The sequence below is a fragment of the Lates calcarifer genome, linkage group LG2, assembly GCF_001640805.2.
Source record: "Lates calcarifer isolate ASB-BC8 linkage group LG2, TLL_Latcal_v3, whole genome shotgun sequence".
NCBI lineage: Eukaryota > Metazoa > Chordata > Actinopteri > Centropomidae > Lates > Lates calcarifer.
In genome coordinates, this window is record NC_066834.1 from 23278613 (window position 1) to 23300569 (window position 21957).

At 41.1% G+C, this 21957-nt stretch overlaps 1 protein-coding gene across 2 annotated transcripts in view; it reads left to right on the forward strand.

The window, feature by feature from the left end:
- Nucleotides 1-21957, forward strand: part of cd276 (CD276 molecule) — a 63886-nt gene that overhangs the window by 21621 nt on the left and 20308 nt on the right. For both annotated transcript variants that reach the window (XM_018666865.2, XM_018666864.2), the window contains one exon: nucleotides 20751-20888. In XM_018666865.2, the coding sequence (XP_018522381.1) occupies nucleotides 20751-20888 (138 nt within the window). The remainder of the gene's footprint in view (nucleotides 1-20750; nucleotides 20889-21957) is intronic.

Sequence of the window (21957 nt, forward strand, 5' to 3'; positions counted from 1 at the left end):
GAGACTCTAATTTTGAAAAAAAAAAATTGATTGAGTCGTCTGGATTGGTGATTTAGATTGTCATGCATTTTTATCTTTTTTCAAGGGAGGTGATGTGAAACAGTGACATTTCCATTTTTTCCTATTCCTTTTTTCAGTACCATTTAGTTTAAACTATACATTTTAAGCCAAACCATTTAACTCTACAGGCTGGTTCCCTGATGTGAATGTGGACATTTTAACATTTCAAAATGAGCGGCAGTCATATGGACTGTTAGCTAGGGTCATCACTGAAATTGTATGAATATATGAATTGAGACCTGGGCTGCGGTCGAATCTCAAAAAAATCTCCTTTCCTAACCACTTTTCCTTAACCCCAGTGGAAAACGTCATGAAGTCAAGGAAAGCAGCAAGGAGAACTGATAAGGAAATAGGAAAAGAGAACCACAGTATTTAGAGAATTCAACTGCACTTACACTAGGTGTTTTTTCTTAAACTAACTTTATTTATAACACATGGAAGACGTACAGTGACAGCAGGCTACAATTCAATATGGTTCCTGTCCAACACTAATAATACAATAACGTGAAAGGAGTAGACAAGTTAAGAAAGTCAAACAATTAAAAGAACGATAGAAAAAGGAATTGTGCAGGGGTCCAGAGTAACTTCAGTTCAGACAGAAGTATATAGTTTCCTGTCATAGGTGCTTTGACCTTTTTTAGTTTGTTAAGTGGAGAAAATACATTTTTTTAGAGGGGGGAAGGATTTTCAGAGGATTTTCAGAGGTTTCAGATCATGTCACAAGGATAAAACAGGTGTTCTGTTGCATCTACATGTATGTGAATCTGCCACAGTGTAACTACGACGGTGCGTCGCTTTAAACGCTGCTGCTGCAAGGAATTATGGGACAGCATTCTCTCCTTTCTTTTAATAAAGGAACGTCCAGTGTATCCTATGCTCAGCTGCCGCTGAGATACTTTCATTTCATTTAATTTCTCATTTATGAACTTGCCTAAGCAAAAAGGACTATTTGACCGCTGCCCAGTTGTTGCTAAGTGTGTGCCGTCTGCTGGAGCCATTTTAGTTAACACCTCATTATCTATAAATTTCATGAATTCACTTATTATTTAAATAGGTTGCACTTGCACTAAATTGTGCCCACCCAGGTTCACATCTGTTCAACATACCAGAATTAAAAGATACAACATTTGAGCTGTTTTATAGGCTTTGATTGTCATTTTTCTTAATCCAGAGTGTCATGGTCTCAGACAAAAAATAAAGCAATCACTCTGAACAGACTCACTCAAAGAAGCCATGAGCAAAACAGACTGAAAAAGAGAGGTCCAGTTAAAGAGCAGTTGGCGTTGTTGAAGTGTGATGTTGTAAAGACTAAAAGAGAGACAGCAAAAGAAGTAAATCCACAAATAAACTGAGGAAAACCCATAATTAAAACGGTGGCAGTCGTGATTTTTAGCAACTGGGTGTACACGAATAAGAGTAATTTCTCAGTAGGAGCACCAGCACAGCTTGATGATGGCCCAAAGTTGTTGGTAAACACACAGAAGATTTACAGTATTTTGTGTGCCGCGATACAAGGAGGCTTGTTTGAAATGAAAATGCATTTGCATTTGTTTACAACAGCTGGTGTGTGCTTAACAGCTTCTGTAATTAATTTTGACCCTAGCAGAACTCTTCTGCTGGAGTAGCAGAGTGTGGAGTGTGCCGAGCCTGAGTTGATATAGCAAACACACTTGCTTGCTGTATACACTTCCAAACACACAACACCCCATACACAACACACTCAGGCAGTGGAGAATCCTATTATAAGAATGGGTAAAATCTGCTTAAAATTCTAAATGGACTATGAGAGAGGGGGGAAAAAACAGAGTAAGAAATAGGAGAGTAAGGAAAGAGAGGGAGATGGGGGTGAGTGGGATTGGGAGGGGGGGGGGGGCAGCAGAGAGTGAACAAGCATGTTAAAATTTCACACTCTCCCCAATCTCTGATTGAAAAATTACAATAGTAATACAAATCTCCCCCAGGCAGAACAGGAGTTTGACAAGGTTAATTTTGAGAAAATGAACCCTTTACCCACACTGAGCGGAGCACTATGTGGGCTGGCATGAGCTGCACTTTGAGAGTCTCTGTTAAGTCATCCATGTTAATCTTACCTCTTTTATAGTCACCACCAATTTAACTACCCCACCAGAAACATCCCGGCTGTCAACGGCATATGCACACGGCACATGGCACACTGTTATCAGGCATCTCAGAGACGGTTATTTTTGTGAACGTGCCCTGCGGAGTGCTGCCGGTCAGTTTTTCAGCCGAGCTCTAGAATAGGCAGTGTTTTTGTGTTGCTGGGATATTGATAGATTTTGCAGAGTGCAGCGAGGCTTAGTTGCGGAGAGACCCATAGGAACAGCTGGTATTAATGAACAGTCGAATGATGGAAAGGAGCAGCTTCAGTCCTCAAATGAACCGTGGCCTGTCTGCTTGCCTGGCCAGTGTGCTTATGTACCAACCCCCCTCCTCCTCTTTCTCCTCCTCCGCCTGTCTTGATGGCTTGCTGCTGTCTCACACTCCCAGCCTATTCTGACCACTTTGTTCCCCTCAAAAAGAATAATGTTTTTGCAGTTTTGGGGGATCAAGAGTCTATATCCTATCATTTTTTTACTGATCCTTTTCTGAATGCGGAGCTTTAGCTATGTATCCCATCTACTGGAGCTGTGTGATTGCAGTGTGTTGTCTGATGGCTGGGTTTCAGGGCCTGTCACTGAGCAACCCCCCCGCCCTCCAGCACCACCCCCAGTCCGTCTGCTTGCTCTCTCAATGAGGATGGCACCATTTCCCCGGCATCACTCTGCTGGCACAGCATTTACAGCGAACAGTGTGCGGATGGAGATAGATAGAGTGGGGGAAAGAAGGAGATAGAGAGATGAGGCACGAAGATAGAGAGAGGGAGCCAGGGAGACAGGGTTAGGAGGGGTGAGAAGTGGATGACAGGAAGCAAGATGGAGACGAAAACGTTTGCTGAGCTCGGAGTTGTGGCACTACGGCCTGACAGGCAGGAGATGAACTCGCTGACGGGGAGGGAGATCACCCCACGTGGTGTAGGGAGACTTTCTGCTGAATTTTACTATTTAGCTGGCATTCCCTGGCTTTTCACTGGGCAGCACAGTGGCTCAGTGGTTAGCACTGTTGCTTCACAGTAAGAGGATCCCAGATTTGCTTCCCAGTCTCAGTCCTGTCTGTGTGCCGTTGGCATGCTTCCCCTGTGCTTTTTTGTGTGGGTTACCAGCACATGCTCATTATTTCCTCACACATTCCAAAGACATACAAATGGATAAAAGTTTTAGAAAGTGCAAATTGCCTTTATTTGGCTGTTTTTAACTGTCTGTATTTGTTAATCCACATGGCCAAATGTTAACTAAGATACAGGATAAATTAAATGAATGAGAATATTAGAGAAATGTCTTTTTTATTCAATCGATTCTTCATAATTGTCAAAACCTGGCTCCTACATTACCCAAAAATCAACTTGAATGGCATGGCAACATTTCTGTTGGAGGTTTGGATATGTTGTGCTTGTAACGGCTAACGTAGCCTCTAGCCACTAGCCTCGAGCACAGACGAGGAGCAGGCTACAGAGGTTTGGCAAGATCACTTTCTGAATCCATACCTCTAGATTTTTTTCATTTTCAAACTTGGGGCAGTTTAGCAGACTTCACACAGTTCTTCACACTTCACAAAGCCTGTAAATAGACTTTCATGTCATGAGTTCCCTTTTAAATCAATTCTTGCATGCCCATGTTGAGAAGTGAATCTGTGGAGATTTTCAGTCATCCAGGTCCATTAAGTATAAAGAGTAAAGTGTATATGACAGTCATTAGAGTTTTTAGAGTCAAATCAGGCTGAGGTTGTAAAATCTCCTGGGAGGGGAAAGGACAGCATTGTAGGTGGGGTTTAAGTGGCGTTGTAGACCTTTCTCCTCTGTTGAGGGATGGTTTCTCTACTTAAACGTAGATAGCATCCATCACTCCTCTTTCAAACCATCTGTCCTGTGTTGTCATCGAAGGAGTGTCCCTTAAGGTGGAGGTAAACTGCTGAGTCTTGACCTGAGGAGTTGGCCCTCCTTTGTTGAGCCATGTGTTGAAGGGTTGTTGAGTTTCACCAACATATATATGTCTGTGCATGCCTCACTGCATTGGACCGCATACACTAGATTGCTTTTTTTGTGTTTGGATGTGCGGTCTTTTAGATGGACCAGGTGCTGTCTTAACATGTTGCTAGGTTTAAAGAAAAAAACAGAGATGCCGTTCTTGTTGAAGACCCTCCTGAGTTTCTCAGATACTTTAGACAAATATGGGATGACAATGTTGTTGCATTTATTCTTCTTTTTTGTTTCCTCCTAAATCTTGTGGCTGTTTTCACAAAGGTCCAGTCAGGATATCCACAAGCTTTAAGTGCATCCTTCAAATGTTTGTACTCCATTTCGTGGGCCTGGGCTCTTGTTGACACATTATCAATCCAGTGGTGCAGGTTTCTGATAACCCCTAGTTTATGTTCCAGTGAGTGGTGAGAGTCAGAGACTAAGTATTGGGACCATTGGGTCATAAGTGTAAAACCAAAGTATATGAAAAATTGTAAATTAATAAAATGACATCCAGGGATATTGCTGAATATTTATGCTGATTTTTTTATATTGTGTATATATGTATATGTTTAAATTTTCTTCCTTGGACAATTAAAATATGGTTAGGATTTGGAATAGGAATAGCCTTAGCCTTTATTGTCTTCCTTAGGATAATTTTGTCTTAGGCATCTAAGAAACATTGGCATCACAGCAGCATACAACCTCTCCACATATGCATGTATAGTCAAAAGTAACATTCAGCATCAACAATTATGTTTGATTTCATGTTCCATATGACTGTTCCCCAAGTAAAAGCCAAAGTCTTAGATAATGCATAGGATCCCTGTCACACAGGAACACTCAGAAAAGTTTAAACTCTACCTCTATCAGTATGTAGCAGAAAATATAGCAAATCTTTTACAATTTGCAAGTTCAAAATATAAGGTCAGAATTGTCAGCATTATAGAGGCTATTACTTTCTCTGCTCTTAGATGGTGACATTAAAGTGTCTGCATCGGCAGTTTCTTAAAATTTGGCACAAATGTTCAGTTGGACTCAAAGATGATCTATTTCAAATTTGGTGGTCAGAGATCACTTTGACCTCACAAAACATGTTTTTGGCCATAACTCAAGAATTCAAACACCAACTAACTTCAACTGGACTAGTAGGCAGAGGCATACAACTGCAAGTTGGTAATTCTAGTTGTCTATACACCAACAACACTGTGTGTCCTTTGTGTGTTTTTCAACCAACTGTCATGGGCCTTCACCCAGCCCTTCTTTGCTGCAGTGAAGTAATGTAAGGCCCCTGTGCAGTAATACTCATGGTCGCTTATTCCACGTTTATTCCCTCGTGCAGGAATAAAAATAATTGCTGAGAAGTGTTTTTCCCCCATGTCTCCTGGACCACATTCACTCGCATGTTTCTCCAGTTTGCTGAGACCTTCCAGTTTCTTTCAGAGAGTCTTTTCTTCACCAACTTATTCTACTTCAGGTACAATACTGTTTTTGTGGGGCATATTTCCCCAAGGGGAATGTTTGTTACTGCATGATTGTGAAGCACATTCATGGTAAACCAACCCTCACTGGATAAATCAAGGTTAAAAAACATCTTTAATTGCTATATAAACATTGACCTTTATCTCGGAGATGGAATCTAACACAGGTGCTAATGGTAGGTGGTCTGTGTGAGAGCATCAAGCTATTCATTACGTAGGTTTTTTTCCTTCATTAGATGTGTGCCAGCTTGTTTCTTGCCCCTTTTACTTGACTATGTTATTATGTCTTCAGAGCTTGATCCTGACAGCACGTTGCCATCTAAATAGCTACCTGCCGCACTTACTCGAGCCATAAAGTGCTCATTCCAATATTGTCTCTTAGAAGTCCCTCAGTGAGTGTTTTCTCTGAATATTGTCTCATACTTTATGTATTTTTCAACTGAATCTCTGAAAATATTGTGAGGGAATTTTTTGTGTTTTAACCCAGAGTAAAAGCATTTCTGTGCTAGTGTTGCCAAAGGGCCAAACAGAAAAACACAGAGCTCTACTGGTTCAAAGGTTCTCTCATTAGAGCAACTGCTGTGGTGAAATTGCAGTAATTGCAATTACTCTTGAAATATTTTAAAAGCATGTTTGCGCCTTTCTCTGGTAGGATCTTCTATCAAAAGCTCCGTCAGTCAACTCTGGAGTAATATGTTGCCCAAAATCATGTTTCCAGCTCCCAGCTTTTATAACAAACCACTGTGCCTGTCCTTGTTCTCTACTGAACGAGGACTAATTTAAATGCAATTAACAGAGCCTTCGGAGAAGCAGAAAACAGCAGTATAAATGAATCTGTTGTCAGTAGAGCAGCAAGCAGGCAACTTTCCCGTCAGAGCACTGTATTAATTAGTGTCCAGTGCACAAATAGGCCTTCTTTCTCTTGCTGAATGCATGCTCTGTCTTATCAGGAGCCCAGCCAGGGAAAACAACCAAACAGACAGATGAAGTAATGTAGGCAATCTAAAATAAATTCAGGTAGGCAGCAATGGCACCATTGTAAGCACATTAATTCCTATCAGGATTATTAACTCGGGCCACTTGCCGCTGTCAGTACTTTGAGATGTTTAAACGTCGTCTTCTGGGCCTTCAGTATAGGAAATTTTATCCCTGTATTATTGCCCAGGCAACGTTATTTGTCATGCTCCCAGTCTTACTGTTAGCAGCTCTGAGGGATTGTTGGGTTGGATTCAGCTGTGGGCAGTTTCTGGTCTGTGTGATGCTCTTTTAGAATGGTACAATCAGAAAGATAAAATGAGCTCCTCTCTTTTGTGCTGGGATTTATTCTCCCTTCATTCCCGCCTCCTTTCTGCCATCTTGACTTTCTCGTGTTAAAGGCTTTTTTTTTCTTTCTTTTTTTTTTTTTTTGCAATGTTCAGGTGACAAAATGGTTTTCTTTGCCACAGTTAAAAGCTACATTGATGTAGTGTGTTCTACTAGACAGTGGGTTTTCCTCTTTACCGTATGTTTGGCATTTGTTCTGTATGAAAAGGTCATCCGTCTGTGTGTGTGTGCATCATATGTGCATGTATGCCTATGTTTTGTTGTTGTGTTTGTCTACGTGCATCCTTGAGTTCATTCCTGTCTTCAGCCTCCAAAACCACCTTATCATGGCAGTGTGATCTCCTCCTGCAGCCACCTTCCCACAAACAGCAGTCTGACATCTTTATGTCTGTCCCCGGCCTGGTAGAAACCTGTCTCTCTCTGTCCTCCCTCACTTTCCTTTTCAGGACACTGTATTTATGATGGCAGTAAACGCACAAAAGCCCTCTTTTGTTATTGATCGGGTTCATTTTGATTTGGACTCACAGCAAGGACTATCATTGGGACCGGTGGGGCCCTGCAGTGTACATTTCACACAGCTCCCTCTAAATCCTGTAAGAGGGATTGGTTTCGGGAGGTCTGGCATCAGTCTTGGCTTCACGATATGAAATCATATTAGTTTCAGCTTTTCAGAGTCACTGGGGAGAATAGCCACCAACAAACAGCTGGGCACGCCTTCAAAGTTTAGTTATTTAATTATTCAGCCAGTTTATTTGATGTTTAAACTCTGCACCTGATAACACCATGAATTATTGTCCTGCAAAGGATGTTTGCAACCTCAGTAAATTGCTTTGTTCTGTGCATGCAAACAGTCCAAATTAGTGGCTGGCTACACACAAAGAGCATTGTCTAGCGCCATAATGTGTTTTCAATTAGGAGGCGTTGAGAGATTTAGTTTATTCTCAGGATAGGTGGCTCTTTTCTTCGATAGCTCTAGAGACCAGTAATTGATTACCAAGTGTGAAATGGAAGTTAAGAACAGACTGAGTGTGGCTATGTCCCAGAGGAGAACAGTTTTGAGAGGGCGTAGTGCTCAACTCACACACCTCCCCCTGTACTGACAGCTTGTCTTAAAAATACGTAAGAGCTCACTGACTCACTCTGTGATAAGAAACACACCTATTACAGAGCCCTTCATTTCAACCCCAGTGTCAAATACCACTGTAATGACTGTGATTAAGTCGTGCTGCAGTCGTGCTCCTTATGATACCAGTTTGAATGGACAGCGGGCTCGCGATGACTCACATCCCCTTCAGGTTGCATTAATATCTTCCCGCAGGCTCGGACTCTGTAGCCACGCCTGTCTCCCCAGAGCCTGACAACTTGCAGCTCATTACAGACAAACTGTCCACGAGGAAACAAACTCGCTCCTCTTACCTTATTAATATTGTCAACTGTGTTTAATTTCATCACTTGCCCTCCTCGTGTGTGCTGCCGCAGTGAGTGCAACTCTCTGTCAACGGCACAGACAGCTCAGTGACCCACACCACAAGAGTCTGTCATATCTATAATGTATCTCTCACGATGCTTTCAGCCACTTATTCTACCAGATGGAGAGTGATGCCATTTGTAATGTCGGGTCGTTTTCCTGATGTGGTTGTTAGAGGGGTTAAGCAATCCAAACAGGGTTGTGCTGCTCAGAGTGTTTTCAGAGTACCGTGGCTGTGTTGTGGAACCAAGAAATTTAGTTCAACCAAGCTGAAGATGGATGTTTGGAAAGGGAGTAGAATTTTTAAACCAATTTAACTGGTTTGCAGATACATTAAATATTAATTAAGGGGAAAGTTTTACATTTTGGAAAATAAGCTTATTTTCTTTCTGTTGAAGAGTTAGGTATTAGGGTCTGTACTCGCATTCTTATATCTGTTTGTCTGTTAAATATACAAAAAGGCTCCAACCAGAAAAGACTGAGAACAGGGCCAACAGTGAGTTTGGCTTTGCCCAAAGATCTGTCTAAGAGTACCTGTAAAGTTGACTAATTAACATCTGTGTTTCATGTTGGTAGTAACTGAAGCTAACTACCTGTAAAGTGTAAAAGCCTGTTTACCAAAATGTGGAAGTATTCCTTTAATATACCATAAAACTATTTAACATCCATAGTTGGTTTAAACATTAGGGATAGAAACTATGTAATATAAAATGGAGATGGAAAAACTGTCCAAATTTAATAAATGAATCCCTCATATGTACTACACATTTTCTGCACGATGCACTGTACACTCTTAAAAGGGATGTCCCATTCTCAATGCCATTTCTCATTCATGATCCCACAAATTGAATATGTCTTTGCAGGTTATGTATATACCTGCTAAGTAACAAACCCAGCTGACAACTGATGTCCTTGGATTTCAATATTTCACTACATCTCCATAAAGCCACGTAACATTATGTGATGACATTGTGGGCGCGATGATGTAAATGGTTATAGGTTTGAAATATGTGCTGCTTCAGCAGAGTGATGACTTACATCCAGAGATGAAAGTAAGTGTGTCCTGTTTTGTATTGTGTACCACAGGAAGAATTAGTGCCGGCACTCCAAAGCAGGGAAAGAAGCTGTCAAGGTTACAGAGTAAAATAGGATTCAAGTTGTAATCCTGTACATTGTAAATCTGCCATTGATTCTCCAAGAATGTCTTAAATAATGTTTCTCCCAGTATTTTCTTGTTATTTATCAAGCATTTTAAAGCAAGGGGCAGACATAGCTTCAAAGACAACAGCAATGTGCGTCGTAATGGTGTCAAAATATGATAAAAAGGGAGGAAAAGAGGACAAACTCAATTTCACATTTGCTTCAAGGACTCCCTGTCATTTAGGTTCACTGGGGGCTATTGGGGTCTATTGTGTAACTAAAAAAAGAACAATACAGAGAGACTAATTGCTGAGAGAGGTAATGATAATCCACACTGTAGTATGTGCTATTAAGTCGGGTATATAGTATGTATCTGAACACATTTCCCATCACATGTAGTAAATGTGGCTGACTTAATCGCGTCTCAGTGTTTTGAAGTAGTTTGGACACTGAAATTGGGAATGTACTGTAAAGTTGTGACTGGTTTTCCAGGCATTTGTAGTTCTTTTGGAAGAACATTTTCTGAAAGTCATGGACCAACTGAAAGAGTCAGTTTTGTTTTTATTTACCCAAAAATGCTTACTTAGCACGCATGCTGTTTATAGCAGCGGCCTGGTTTACATGCTCACACCTGGGAACAACCAGTCTCGTTCTGCCGGTCATTGAGGAGCTCCACAAAAGACTCATAAGAGTTAAAGCCTTGCTCAAGGACAGCTAAACAGTAGCCCACAGTCCTGTGGATTGCTGTCTGCCATGTAAACTCTTAGAAAATGACTGTATATTATTTATCCATATATTTATCTTTCTTTCTTTCTTTCTTTCTTATTGCTCTCTCTACCTCTTTTGCCTTTTTCTGTATTTATCTATTCAAGGCTTGCAGCCAGAAGGGCTCAAGAAGCAATTTTGGCAGAAATTTGTTTATCAGTGTATCAGAACCTACTTACATGGCTCTAAGCCCTCAGTGTAGACATGTGAAGAGTAAATGTGAGGATAAATGTCCTTATTTGTGCATTAGCTGGCCTTATTTTAGTCATAATGTATTAGTTGTGTGGAAAGCGCTACCCTTGTGGGACACTGGTATGAACATATAGTCCCTGGCTCCTCTCTCAGCCAGTGGCTAAGCATTTTCACAGGCTAAATAACTTTGCTACACACAAGTTGTGAGACTGTGATTAGCTGTATTCCACTGAGAAAGAGATTTACAGAGTCATTTTTTTTCAGTCTGTCCAAGATATCATATTTTAAAAGTGCTGGAAGGAGACAAAGTATATTTAAGCAATAAGCCATGAGAAGCTGCACTTGACAGTGATTTTGGAACAGCTTAGAGGCATTGTTAGGGACTCTTCTAAAGGAACTGTCAAAGCACAGCCCCAAGTAGCTTTTTGCTTTTGTAAAATGACTGCAATAAAGAAACCGTGTAAATGTGCCATAAATGTTACATTTTAATGTAATTTCAGTAATAAATAATGATACTCTCACCAGTTTGAGTGGTGATTTTGGGTTAGAAGGTATTTTAAAAGAACTTCAAGCACAGTCAATCAAAAGTTAGTGGAGAAACTGTTTTATGTTTTAAACTCAATAACTGACTAAAGAGGAGCTGTGTGTATTGATCCAGCTGAGCCCTTAATGGACATGGTAAAGATGTGTCAGTGTTTAAAAGCCTAAAATCTTTATCTACTTAAATCATTTCCTCTGACAATAGAACATACTGCTATTTTAGAGACTGCAGTCATTTATTTAAGCTGAGTTAAGTGATTGCAAAAATGTCAGTTTGAAACAAAGCTACATTTTGTCCCTCTAGCCAAATGTGGTACAAGGCTGCTAATGAGCCTATTTAAGGTCAAATTTGAAATGATAACATAGAGGGTTACTCATTGGCATTGAATGGTATGAACCATATTTGTGTTTTGCTTTCAACTTTGTTTAAGGTAGGTATTCTCCTACCAACAAACACATTGCATTCTTAAAAATGCTTTGAATAAATGAATACACTGTTGTTTCTTTAAGTAGAGGTGTTTCAACATTGTTTATGTTAACTACGCAAATAATCATGTGAAGACGCTTGGTTTTGTTCTTGAGATGAACGGCTGACAGGAATGAGCTGACCTGCTCCAGAGCCTGAGCCCGGCCTAGCTCGAGTGCCTTGAGAATATTCATCTGTCTCTCCAGTAACCACCAAACACTGCAGTAGAGGAAAATGAGAAATGCTGTTTTATAATGAGAGCCCTAGGCAAAGACATACAGAGACATGTCTTTTAAAAAAATCTGTCATTATATATTCTCCTAGTAATACTGCAGTGGGAGAAGCATACTAAGAACTTGCGCTCTTTGAAGAGGTCCAGGCAGTACTTTAATGCTTCGGATAGAACTTGCATTGCTTTGTGATGTAGGGCTAAGCTCATATCCTGTCATTTTGTATTCAGAGATGTTATCATGTAAGCAGCAACTGTTCCCATGGATTTGAACTATGGCTTTGCTTCTTCAAAAACAAACACTGATACTTTGAAATTTGTGGATTACTTCTTAAAGTCTAACCAGAAGATTTTAGACAGAATCAACAGCGACTGTAAAAAAAACTTTTGTAAGAGATAAGGCAGAGCACACAAGATAGAAGGGCTAAGTGCCGATGCTGTTTAGCTGTGTCATAGCAGCTTCATAGCAATCTTGAGTAGACAAAAAGCAAAAGACTCTTACAAAAGCTAGTGCAACTACCAGGTGTGTTCATGACTTAATAAACTTGAATGTTCAGTGAGTGTCATGTTAAAGTTCATATCCCGGATGATATTTCTCACCCACTTTGCACTATACTGATGCAACACAGGAGCTGTTTCAGCAATAGGTGTGCACTTCACAGACTAACTGCAGAGAATTTCAAGCTGCAGTTTGTTCTTGGTGCAGTGAGCCATTGAAATAAGTACAATGGAGTTTTAGCTCATCCACCAAGTTAGCATGGGTTTTTAGCAGCAAAAGTACTGCATATTAGTTACTGTATGTGTTGTTGAAGTATTTTATGTATAGTGAGCCCTGTTTATGCTTTTATCTATGGACTTAATCACATACACAAAGCAATTTCCTATTATCAGCATGTAAATATGCAGACACACTTTAAAGCTGCACTACTCAATATTTTTATATTAACAATGACTTGAATGAGTGAATGTAATGTGAAAGGAGTTGCTTATAATAAAAAAACAACAACACAAGAGTTATCACCTGACTAAGCAGTTTAGTGTCTTTCAGCTCATTGTTTTGATGACAGCAGCAGGCGTCTGTTCCAAAAAAAAAAAAAAAAACCTGCGATAAATCCACTGTATGCTACATGACCAGTGCTAAATGGCAGGCTGACAGTGCTAGCAACCACCTTGTGAGCAGTGAGGCATTTAGCAGCTAAAGAGCAAGATATTTCTCCCAAAGGCTGGTGGAGAAAAAGAAAAGAGCTAAAAGGTTAGTGAATATTGGACATAACATTTGTGCGATGGCCAGAAACACAACCACAAATGAATGCTAATGTTGCCCTGTGCCTGCTGGGTGTGGATGTGTTGGTAACTGTTTGCTGCAATGTTCAACATCGGCAACGTCTTTATAAGGTGATAATGTGTCAATGATGTGTTAACAGCTCAAAAATTCATTAATGCTGCTTTAATAGGAACAAAAAGTAGCTCACGTGTAGAACAAGTTTGAGCTTGTTTGGTAGGATCAATGCATACCCTCTGTTTTAAATGACTCTTTAGTCCTTTCATACCTATTTGTCCTTGTCACTCTGCTCTTAGCTCCTCCACTTGGCATTATCAAGCAGCCAAATAGTCTGTTTTGGTACTGATAGCTGTCACTAGTGATTCTCTCCTGCACATCCTCAGCATCTCACAGGCAGCTCGTTTAAAAGCCAATTAAAAATGTAGACAACACAACGTTGTAAACTGATTATTGCACCCAAGTTCCGCCTGCATTGCAAAGATGGCCCAGTGAAGAAATGGAGCGACCAGAGGGGGAAAAAAAGAAGGAAAAAAAAAAAAGAAAATCAATAGTCCACTCTGCCTCCAACATCTTAATGCCACTCTCAGTGGAGAGGGATGTGTGGAAGTGATGGAGTCTCTGTCAGTTACTAGACATCAGAGGAGTTTTTAATTGAGGCCCCAGTGGGGCTGGGAGGGACATGGGGGATGCTGAGAGAGAGCTAGCCTGGCCGGTATTAAATGGGGTGGGCAGACCTGTTGTGAGACAGTATAGTCGTCCACTTTCATCTCTCTCCCGTACAAGGGCTGGCCCTTATGACATGAAAGTTATAGCACAGTGTACTTTAAATATTGATAGTAATGAGATATATCACGATATGTATTTTTTCTCATAATTGCAATCGAATATCCAAATGCAGGACAGTCTGGGATGGTAACAATTTATTATCTGACATTATTGTTGTGATGGTTAACTATTAATATAGTTTAGTTGTGGAGGAGAGTTTCATACCTGGTGGAAATTAAGAGCACACACTCCACAGCTGACACAGCATGTGTGTTGTTTGCCTCACTTTCTCACAACAGCTGCAGTACAAACTTCATTTTTGTTTTGGGTGAAATATTTGCGAGTGTGCCTTATGTGCCATGAATCCCATGTTTTCACTATGTCCTTCCATGGCTGACTTGTCTCATCATTAGGACAGATGTTCTGGCAACAATGTCTGCACTGTGGTTTTTCTTTTTTTAACACCAGTGCCAGTGCTGCTTGTGTCAGAGCGGGAGCATATTCTCAAACATCCCTCATACTTGCTGACATGTTTCCTCATGGTTTGCTCCTGTCTCTATTGAGCTGTCTGACTCAATCTCTTCACATGCCCTTTTCCTAGCATGCAAATGTGCATTTGTTTTAGTGCAAAAGAGAAGCGTATGCTCGCTGGTTAACATGCAGTAAGCCGATGCTTGCGGTGCACTTTGACGTGACATTTAAAATCCATTCTGTACCAGAACAAATGGTGTAGCCAAATCCACATCAGGGCACGAATCTCCACCGGTGTGAAGTTTATTCCGGTTATACTGCTCACCTCTACCCCAGGCATGTGTTTATATATTCCTGCACAGAGCTATTACACATCCTCACACCCCCTCTGCCTGTAATATAGCATCTGTCTCGCTAACACGACAGCCATACAGTTGGCTCTGAGCTGTATATTCAGTTAATTAGCCAGTCTGCTGGGTATGGGATTACCTTCAACTGTAAAGATGAGAAAATTCACTCTAACCTTGCCTCTGGCATAGCTGAGTAAGACTTGAAATCATCCCTTTGAATGTGCCTGTGACTTAGCTTCCCCCTTGTCTCCCTCCCAGATAAATCAGTGACTGTCATCATAGGTTTGACTGTATGTACCGTGGTAATACACAAAAAGATTCCAGACAGTCATTGAGATTACTTCAGTGAATTCTGTCTTAGCCATTTGTTTACAGTGTATGACACTATGGACATTTTTGTAAACTTTATGTGGCGTTAGCCACCAAGAGATGTCCCCTGCATTATTAAAGCAGCTGGAAATCACATTTCCTTGTATGTAGATGTGGTAACATGACATATAGTAATAATAAACATAAACATTATGTGTACGTTGAAGCACCAAGCCTCAGTCTAGTAGTTATTTTTGAATAATGTATATTTATGTATGAATAGCAATGCACATAAGCTAATATATATATAAGCAGTAGCTCAGTGTCCTCATGTGCTGCTAAAAGCCTCCAATGGTCTATCTTAAAGGAATATTCTACTGAAAACCCTCACACAGTTACTACCTTGATGCCTGTTTGCTTATGAACCAACAAACTCATTCACTCACTTGTTTTTTTCACCCACTAGGGTTGCTCGGTCACTCACCCACTTACCCCATCCCCTCCACCCTTCACTCACTCACTTACCTCATCCACCTTACTCTCCCTCTTACTCTCCACCACGTCTCCCCACTGCCACCAGATGGCTTTTATAGTTCTCCCACTGAGAAAAAAAAAGAGGGCTGTTAGAAACTTTATTCCTATAAATGCAGAGCCATTACTCTGTTTTAATGTGCCATCGTCTGCACATCATACACTCATGTTTGCCACAAGCCCATGGCGTCAAGAGAAGGGCAATAATGTCAGACAAATTGTGTAAGTAAATGGGCGCTAGGTCGTCCTAGAGACGAGCGCTTTGCGTCTCTGCATGCCAATAAGACAGTGAGGTAGCATCTCGCTGAAAAGCAATTTATTGAAATGCAAAAAGAGGAGAGAAGGCTCAGAGCAAAGATGCTGACAGGACAAAAACCTGTCGCCATCCATCTCAGTTTGCCAAGTTTTTCCTCTACAAGTGAGCTTCTTGTCCTCTCCCAGGGAGGAGAGGTGTTCCTAGAGCTGGTGTGCCTGCGTGGTCACAAGCTTTTCATGCCAGGGCTGAACGGGGAGGGTTTAAAGGTTTTGATGGACACCTCTGAGGTTGATAATAAAGGCCGGTAATTGAAACTGAAGCTGAAACAAATTCAAAGTCATTCGTTGAATGTGATGCTAATATTCATGCTCATGTTTTTCATTCTGGCTAATCCGTGTCCTCTGACACCAAGGCCATCTTCTTTCCATTAGCACTGTTGTTATTGTTTCTGCCAATCTCTTTCCTATGAGATCTGCGGTGCTACACAGAAACTGAATAAAGAAGTTTAAATCACCACTGTCGGCGAGCCTGTTTGCACTCGCTGAGGTAGTATGCATCAATCACCTCACCAGTGTTGGGTGAATGTGATTTAAGTGTGAGCTCCTGTTTTGTCTCACTGAGTTTTATATCTCATTCACTTTACTGTTTCTACCCTGCCTTACTGTATTGTCTGAATGAATGTCTTCATCTCTGCCATGTGACTCATTGTTAGAGAGATATATAAACCTATTTCCAGTCCTGTTGCTGGCTGTGCCTCTCTAGTCTCTAGGGCTGTATAGGCCCTCCAGCAGGGCTGGGCCCTGCTGCTGCTCAACCCCTGGGCTAGCCCCTAGTCCAACTCGATCTTCTGTGATCAACACTCCTCCTCTACAGGTCCCCCTTCTCTCTTCCTCTATTTTCACAACCAGGCAGGATAAGGCCAGCTTGTTCATCCTGACAATGAAAGAAAAACCTAATTGACTCTTCCTCTCCTCTTCCTCATCCCTCCAGCTTGTCTACAATGAGCCTTGAGGCTCTTTTTAGCCTGAAGCCATCCTCCTGTCAAAGGACATTATTCTCCTTTGGTCACAGCTTAAGAGGCTAGGTATCTTCTAGGCAGGTAAAACTGGGGTGACAGTTGGAGAGAAAGCAGCTTTGATCTCCACCGCCTTCACGTTGCAGAACCAAGATGACAGGCAAGGGAGTCTTAGGAGCACTTTATTCCACCAAAGGTGCTGGAAAGAAAACACTCAGGCTTGTAAAAATGCCTGCAAATCTTGGCTCTCACATTCACTGAAGCCCAAACAATACCTAAGCTGGCCCCTTGTGAGTCCCCTATAGTGTCTTCCAGAGACTAAGGGAGCCTCATTTCTCACTGGTGATGCGCCCTGTGTTAGAGGCTCCATATGGAGGTGATGTTTTATCATACTCTTGCCTGCCCCCATTAAATATCTATTTTTACCTGAGCAGCCTGCTGTGGCCTCCTATGATACACAAAACACCTACGGTGAAACACCACCATGTATAAGAAGTAACAGTAGGTGATGTGCTCCAGGTATGGTCGATGTAACCTGTATAAAAATACTGCAAACATAAATTGAAGGTACATTTGTAGCTACCAGTGGTATCTTTTCATTATATATAATGTTTTTAAGAACTTTGTGTTCAACAACAAAAAAGCTGCAAACAATGCACACAATAGCACATCACAGTATATTTATATTATAATAGTAAATAATACAACAACACCATTTTATAGCCTCTTAAACTGCTGTAGTGTTGACTCAATGCCTCACAGACACAGTTTCCATAAAACCTGAACATTATAAGTGAGGTGTTATATTTGCAGGTGTTTCTGCAACTGTGTCCACCTACTGGATCTATCAGTGAAGTATGAGACAGACCTGACCTCTACCTGTTCAGACAGCTGTGGGCTATGGTCCTTCATGAATGAATGAAATGAAGTGAATACATTGGCTAAATCTTCTATAATTTCAAAATAAGAAAGAATGCACACGGTGGTGATCTGCTCCAATTTACTTGCTTTCATTTTTTTATGTTTGCAAAATAATCATTGTGACATTTTTACTAATGAGAAATTACTGAGCTACATATGAAAAAGTGACTTTTAATTCATGATGTCACAGTGAAGTACTGTGGAGAGACTCCCTGGAAATAGTGGCCCTGCCAAAATGCAAATGTTAAGCCAGTGCAGCTTTACTTCCACACATCAAACATATACTATCCAATAAAAGCTAATTTCATAAAATGTAGCATGTAGTTTAAATGTGCTGAAATGTGCAGAATTTCATCATGACTTCAGGCTTTCATGTGGCAATAAAGGCAAGATCCACTATACCTATGTGATTTATGTACTTTGACTAGCCAACTGACATTGAGTGTGCAAGGATGTAAATACACGCAGGAACCCTGGTGAACATGTGACATTTATGTCCGTTATTATGATTGTCTTGTTTCATTTTCTATCATCATCATGTCAGCTTAATGCAGGACCTCCTTCCTCTCCCAGCAGTGCTCACTGCAAAGTTAGTTTTTCTAATCATATTAATTGACTCTTTTAATATATGACTTTGAGTATTCTGATGAGTGCTACACATTTGTAGAATCTAGACAATGCCAAATGTGTGAAGTCTAAGTTTGCCGTTTGGTGCAGATCTGAAGTCTGCAGACTCGAGGTAATATGACAGTGCAGCCCAAAGCACTCCATCCTTACCCTTGCACAGAGGGAATAGGGAAAAGGGGAAAGAGACGATAGGTAAACAGAGCCATTAGAGACAAATCTATTTCTGAAGAAAACAAAATCACATCATCAAACAAGAGAAAAAGAAAAATATGATCCTGCAGCCCTTTGGGCCCTGGCGTAGCAATGATAGCCGACTATGGCATTTGTCTTTATCAGTCTGCCTTGAGGGAGGGAGAGCGTGGTGGGAAGGTGTGAGAATAAAAAGAGAATGAGAAAGACGATAGAAACAAAGAGCACCCCGTCTTCTTTACTCGTCACAAAGAGCTAGACACATTTGTTACTTTTCTGACTTTATGAGTCGTGAACAGCTCGTGTATGATTATTCCCCTTTCATACATGTTTTGTGGTTTCGCTGCTAGTTTGAAGTGGCTCTCAGATGGTCATTCTTTAAATATAGCAGAGTGAAGGGCTCAGTGGACAGCGAGCCACAGCATCATCAGTCATGACTAGCCTGGGGAGGCATACGCAGCTTCATCAAAATGACAGGATTGACTTTCCAGATTTTATCCTTTCTCTGTGACATTTGGTTGTTTATCCTGTTTTGCAGCAGCAGTTCTAGAGAGGCTTTAGTGTCTTGTGTATTGAAACTGTCTTGAAATAGATAATGTTAAACAACCTACAGCGACCTTAAAATTAAATTGTAATAATTACATAGAATGCACGATATGTAGTTTAGATTAATATCTAGCTACGAAGTAAGTGGTTTTATGCAGTGATTCATTTTAATGTGATACCACCATTTAACACAATCAAGTCACCAAAAAGCACAGAGTAGCAATAACAAGACAAAGAGTCTGCAGCCATGCTAGCAGCTCTGCAGGGCTGTAATTAGGCACGGCGGTGCTTTTAGCTAACATCAGCAGGCTTACACACTCACAGTGATAATGCTAACATGCTGATATTAAACAGGTATAAAGTTTACTGTTTAATGTTCACCTTCTTAGTTTAGCGATATCAGACACACAACCAGATTTCTATGGTGTATTAACATTTGCTGATTAGCACTAAATACAAAGAACACTTGAGGCTTGTGGGAATGTCATTAGTTTTGCAGATATAAATAAAACCAAGGTAAATTGAAATTTTGTTCTGACGATGGCAATTGTCAGTTTTTGAGATATTTCAGTCTGGACCAAAGTGGTGGACTGACCACCACGACAGCATGATAAAGGCTGAACTGATTTTTTTGAATGACCCTTTTCTATAAATGCATATCCGTCCTCCCATTTATGAGCCTCTGTGGGCTTCTTTCATTAAGTCTGTTTTGTGGAACAATCAGGTACATTTGTTTCTCAGCATCAGATGGACTGGATTTCCATCTGAGAATTGATCACCTCCAAAAGGATGCCTCTATTTGCCCTCCATCTTGGCTGGGCCGTATGATAGCCTGTTTGCCTGTCATCATAGCTGATGCCAAGTCCTTACAGATGCTTCATCATTTCCTCTTTCCAATGCCAGTCATTTTTCAGTGTTTTTTTTTTTTTTTGTCGCTCCCTCTCTGCCCAGAGCAGGCACTCTCTGAAGGAGGTCTGTTTGTGCTACAGCCAGGCTCACAGCTATTTAGTGGCTCTATTCTGCTGTTTCCTTTTCTTCTCCCTCTGTGCAGTTTGAATACCACATGGAAATCTGGTTGTGTGTCTGATATCGTTTTTGTCCTGTTGATCAATTTTTATTCCTCATCATTATATACATACATACATACATACATATATATATATATATATATATATATATATATATATATATACACACACACACACACACACACATATATATATGAAGTAAATGCATCTGAATTTAGACATGTGAAGCAGAAGGCAGGGGGTGGGATACTCTATGCCAACATCCTCTTAAAGCTGTGCCATTGCTGTTTGAATGAAACGACAACACAGTCATGTGCGCCTGGTACGTTATCTGCCATCTGGACTCAATTGAAAGACTCAAGTGTCTTAATTGGACACTAGTAAAGAAGATCTTACTCAATTCAAAGGTTCACATGCATTTCTGTTTTCTTCCGGCGGTTCCCCTGTTTGTGAAAGTCAAGCCTAATATAGAGTGGATGTGATGATGATGGAGATGATAATGGCAATAATCATCATCAGTGTCATCATGTTGTGCTTTAGTAGTTCTGCAGTCTGGATAATTCAGGATTTTTATGACAAGGGACTCTAACAGCAAAATTGTCAAATGGCGAAATAATGGTGATGGATACAGCGGTGACAGTTGTGCTCTTATTTTAGCTCTGCAAGAGTGAATAATGAGGCTCTCCCTTCTCTGCCCCCTCTCTCCCTCTGCCCTTTGCTTCAGGTCAGAACATCGCATTCCCCCCGGTGGCTCTGTGGGTAACTGTTGGCCTGGCTGTGTGTCTGCTGGTGCTGCTCATTGCCCTGGCTGCTGTCTGCCGCAGGAAGATCAAGGAGAGCTGCGAGGAGGCCAGGAGAGAAGGTAGATGGAATGGAAGAGAGGAAAAAAAGGGGTGGGGTGACTCTGCACATTCAAAACCAGTATATTCTCACAAGGAGTACAATTCATTGGTGATGACTCTCTTGAAAATCTGTGTTTAATCCCCAAGGTTAGATAAAAGCATGTTTTTGGGCTATCTTGCCTTCATTAGAAGCAATATGAAACTTGGATCTCAGAGCAGTGGCAACTTTATGTGCAAAAAAAAAAAAAGGATAATGAAATGATCTCCTGTTTCTTCTTGGGCTGTGTTGGCCTGCTGCATACACAGTTCAAGGGCTCGCTGAATAATAGATGCTAACCTATCATGCTCCCAGGCCCTTTCAACCCTTCTCAGGGCCTTCCATTAAAATGCAGAATGACTCCTTATACTCCTCAGAGTGGGCCAGTAGATGATATGCATAATTGCGACGTGTTGCCTAGATCATGTGGGAGGCGCATCGAGAGTGAGGGAGATAGAGCAGAAAGCAGTGATGAGACGTTAACTGCTCAAGGAACTTTGAGAATCCAGAGGGAGTTCTGCTTAATGCGTATAGGCAGGATCTCAGATGGTGGGACACATATCTTCGGCAGAGAGGAACATCATTACTCGGGTTCAGTAATTAGCGTTGCGGAATAGCTGAGGATCGCCGCAAGTGCAAAGAGAAAAAGTTTTGAAATGAGATAGATAGTGCAAAGCCACCAGCTCTGCTGTAATGAGATCTGCTCAGAGTGGAGGAGACATTTAAATAAAGGTCAGCCAGTGTCTGCACCAGGGCCCAGAGGTTTAAAAATAAATATGGAAGTGACACAGACTCAGAGGAAAGAGTAAATAGCTCCGTGGAACATATGAAATCAAATGAAATGGAAAGAGAGAAATATAATGCAGTTCCTCCCACGGGCAAAGGGCTCGCAGGGTTGTGCGGCCCTTTTCTTCAGTGGGTTGGATGAGGAGCTGCATTTCTCTCCTGCGGCTCCTACACTGACGGCTGGATTGATTATCTGGTCATCCACTGTCTGCCTTATTGAAATGTTAAGTCTTATTCTGTCCCCTGCCAGCAATGTTTCCGCAGTC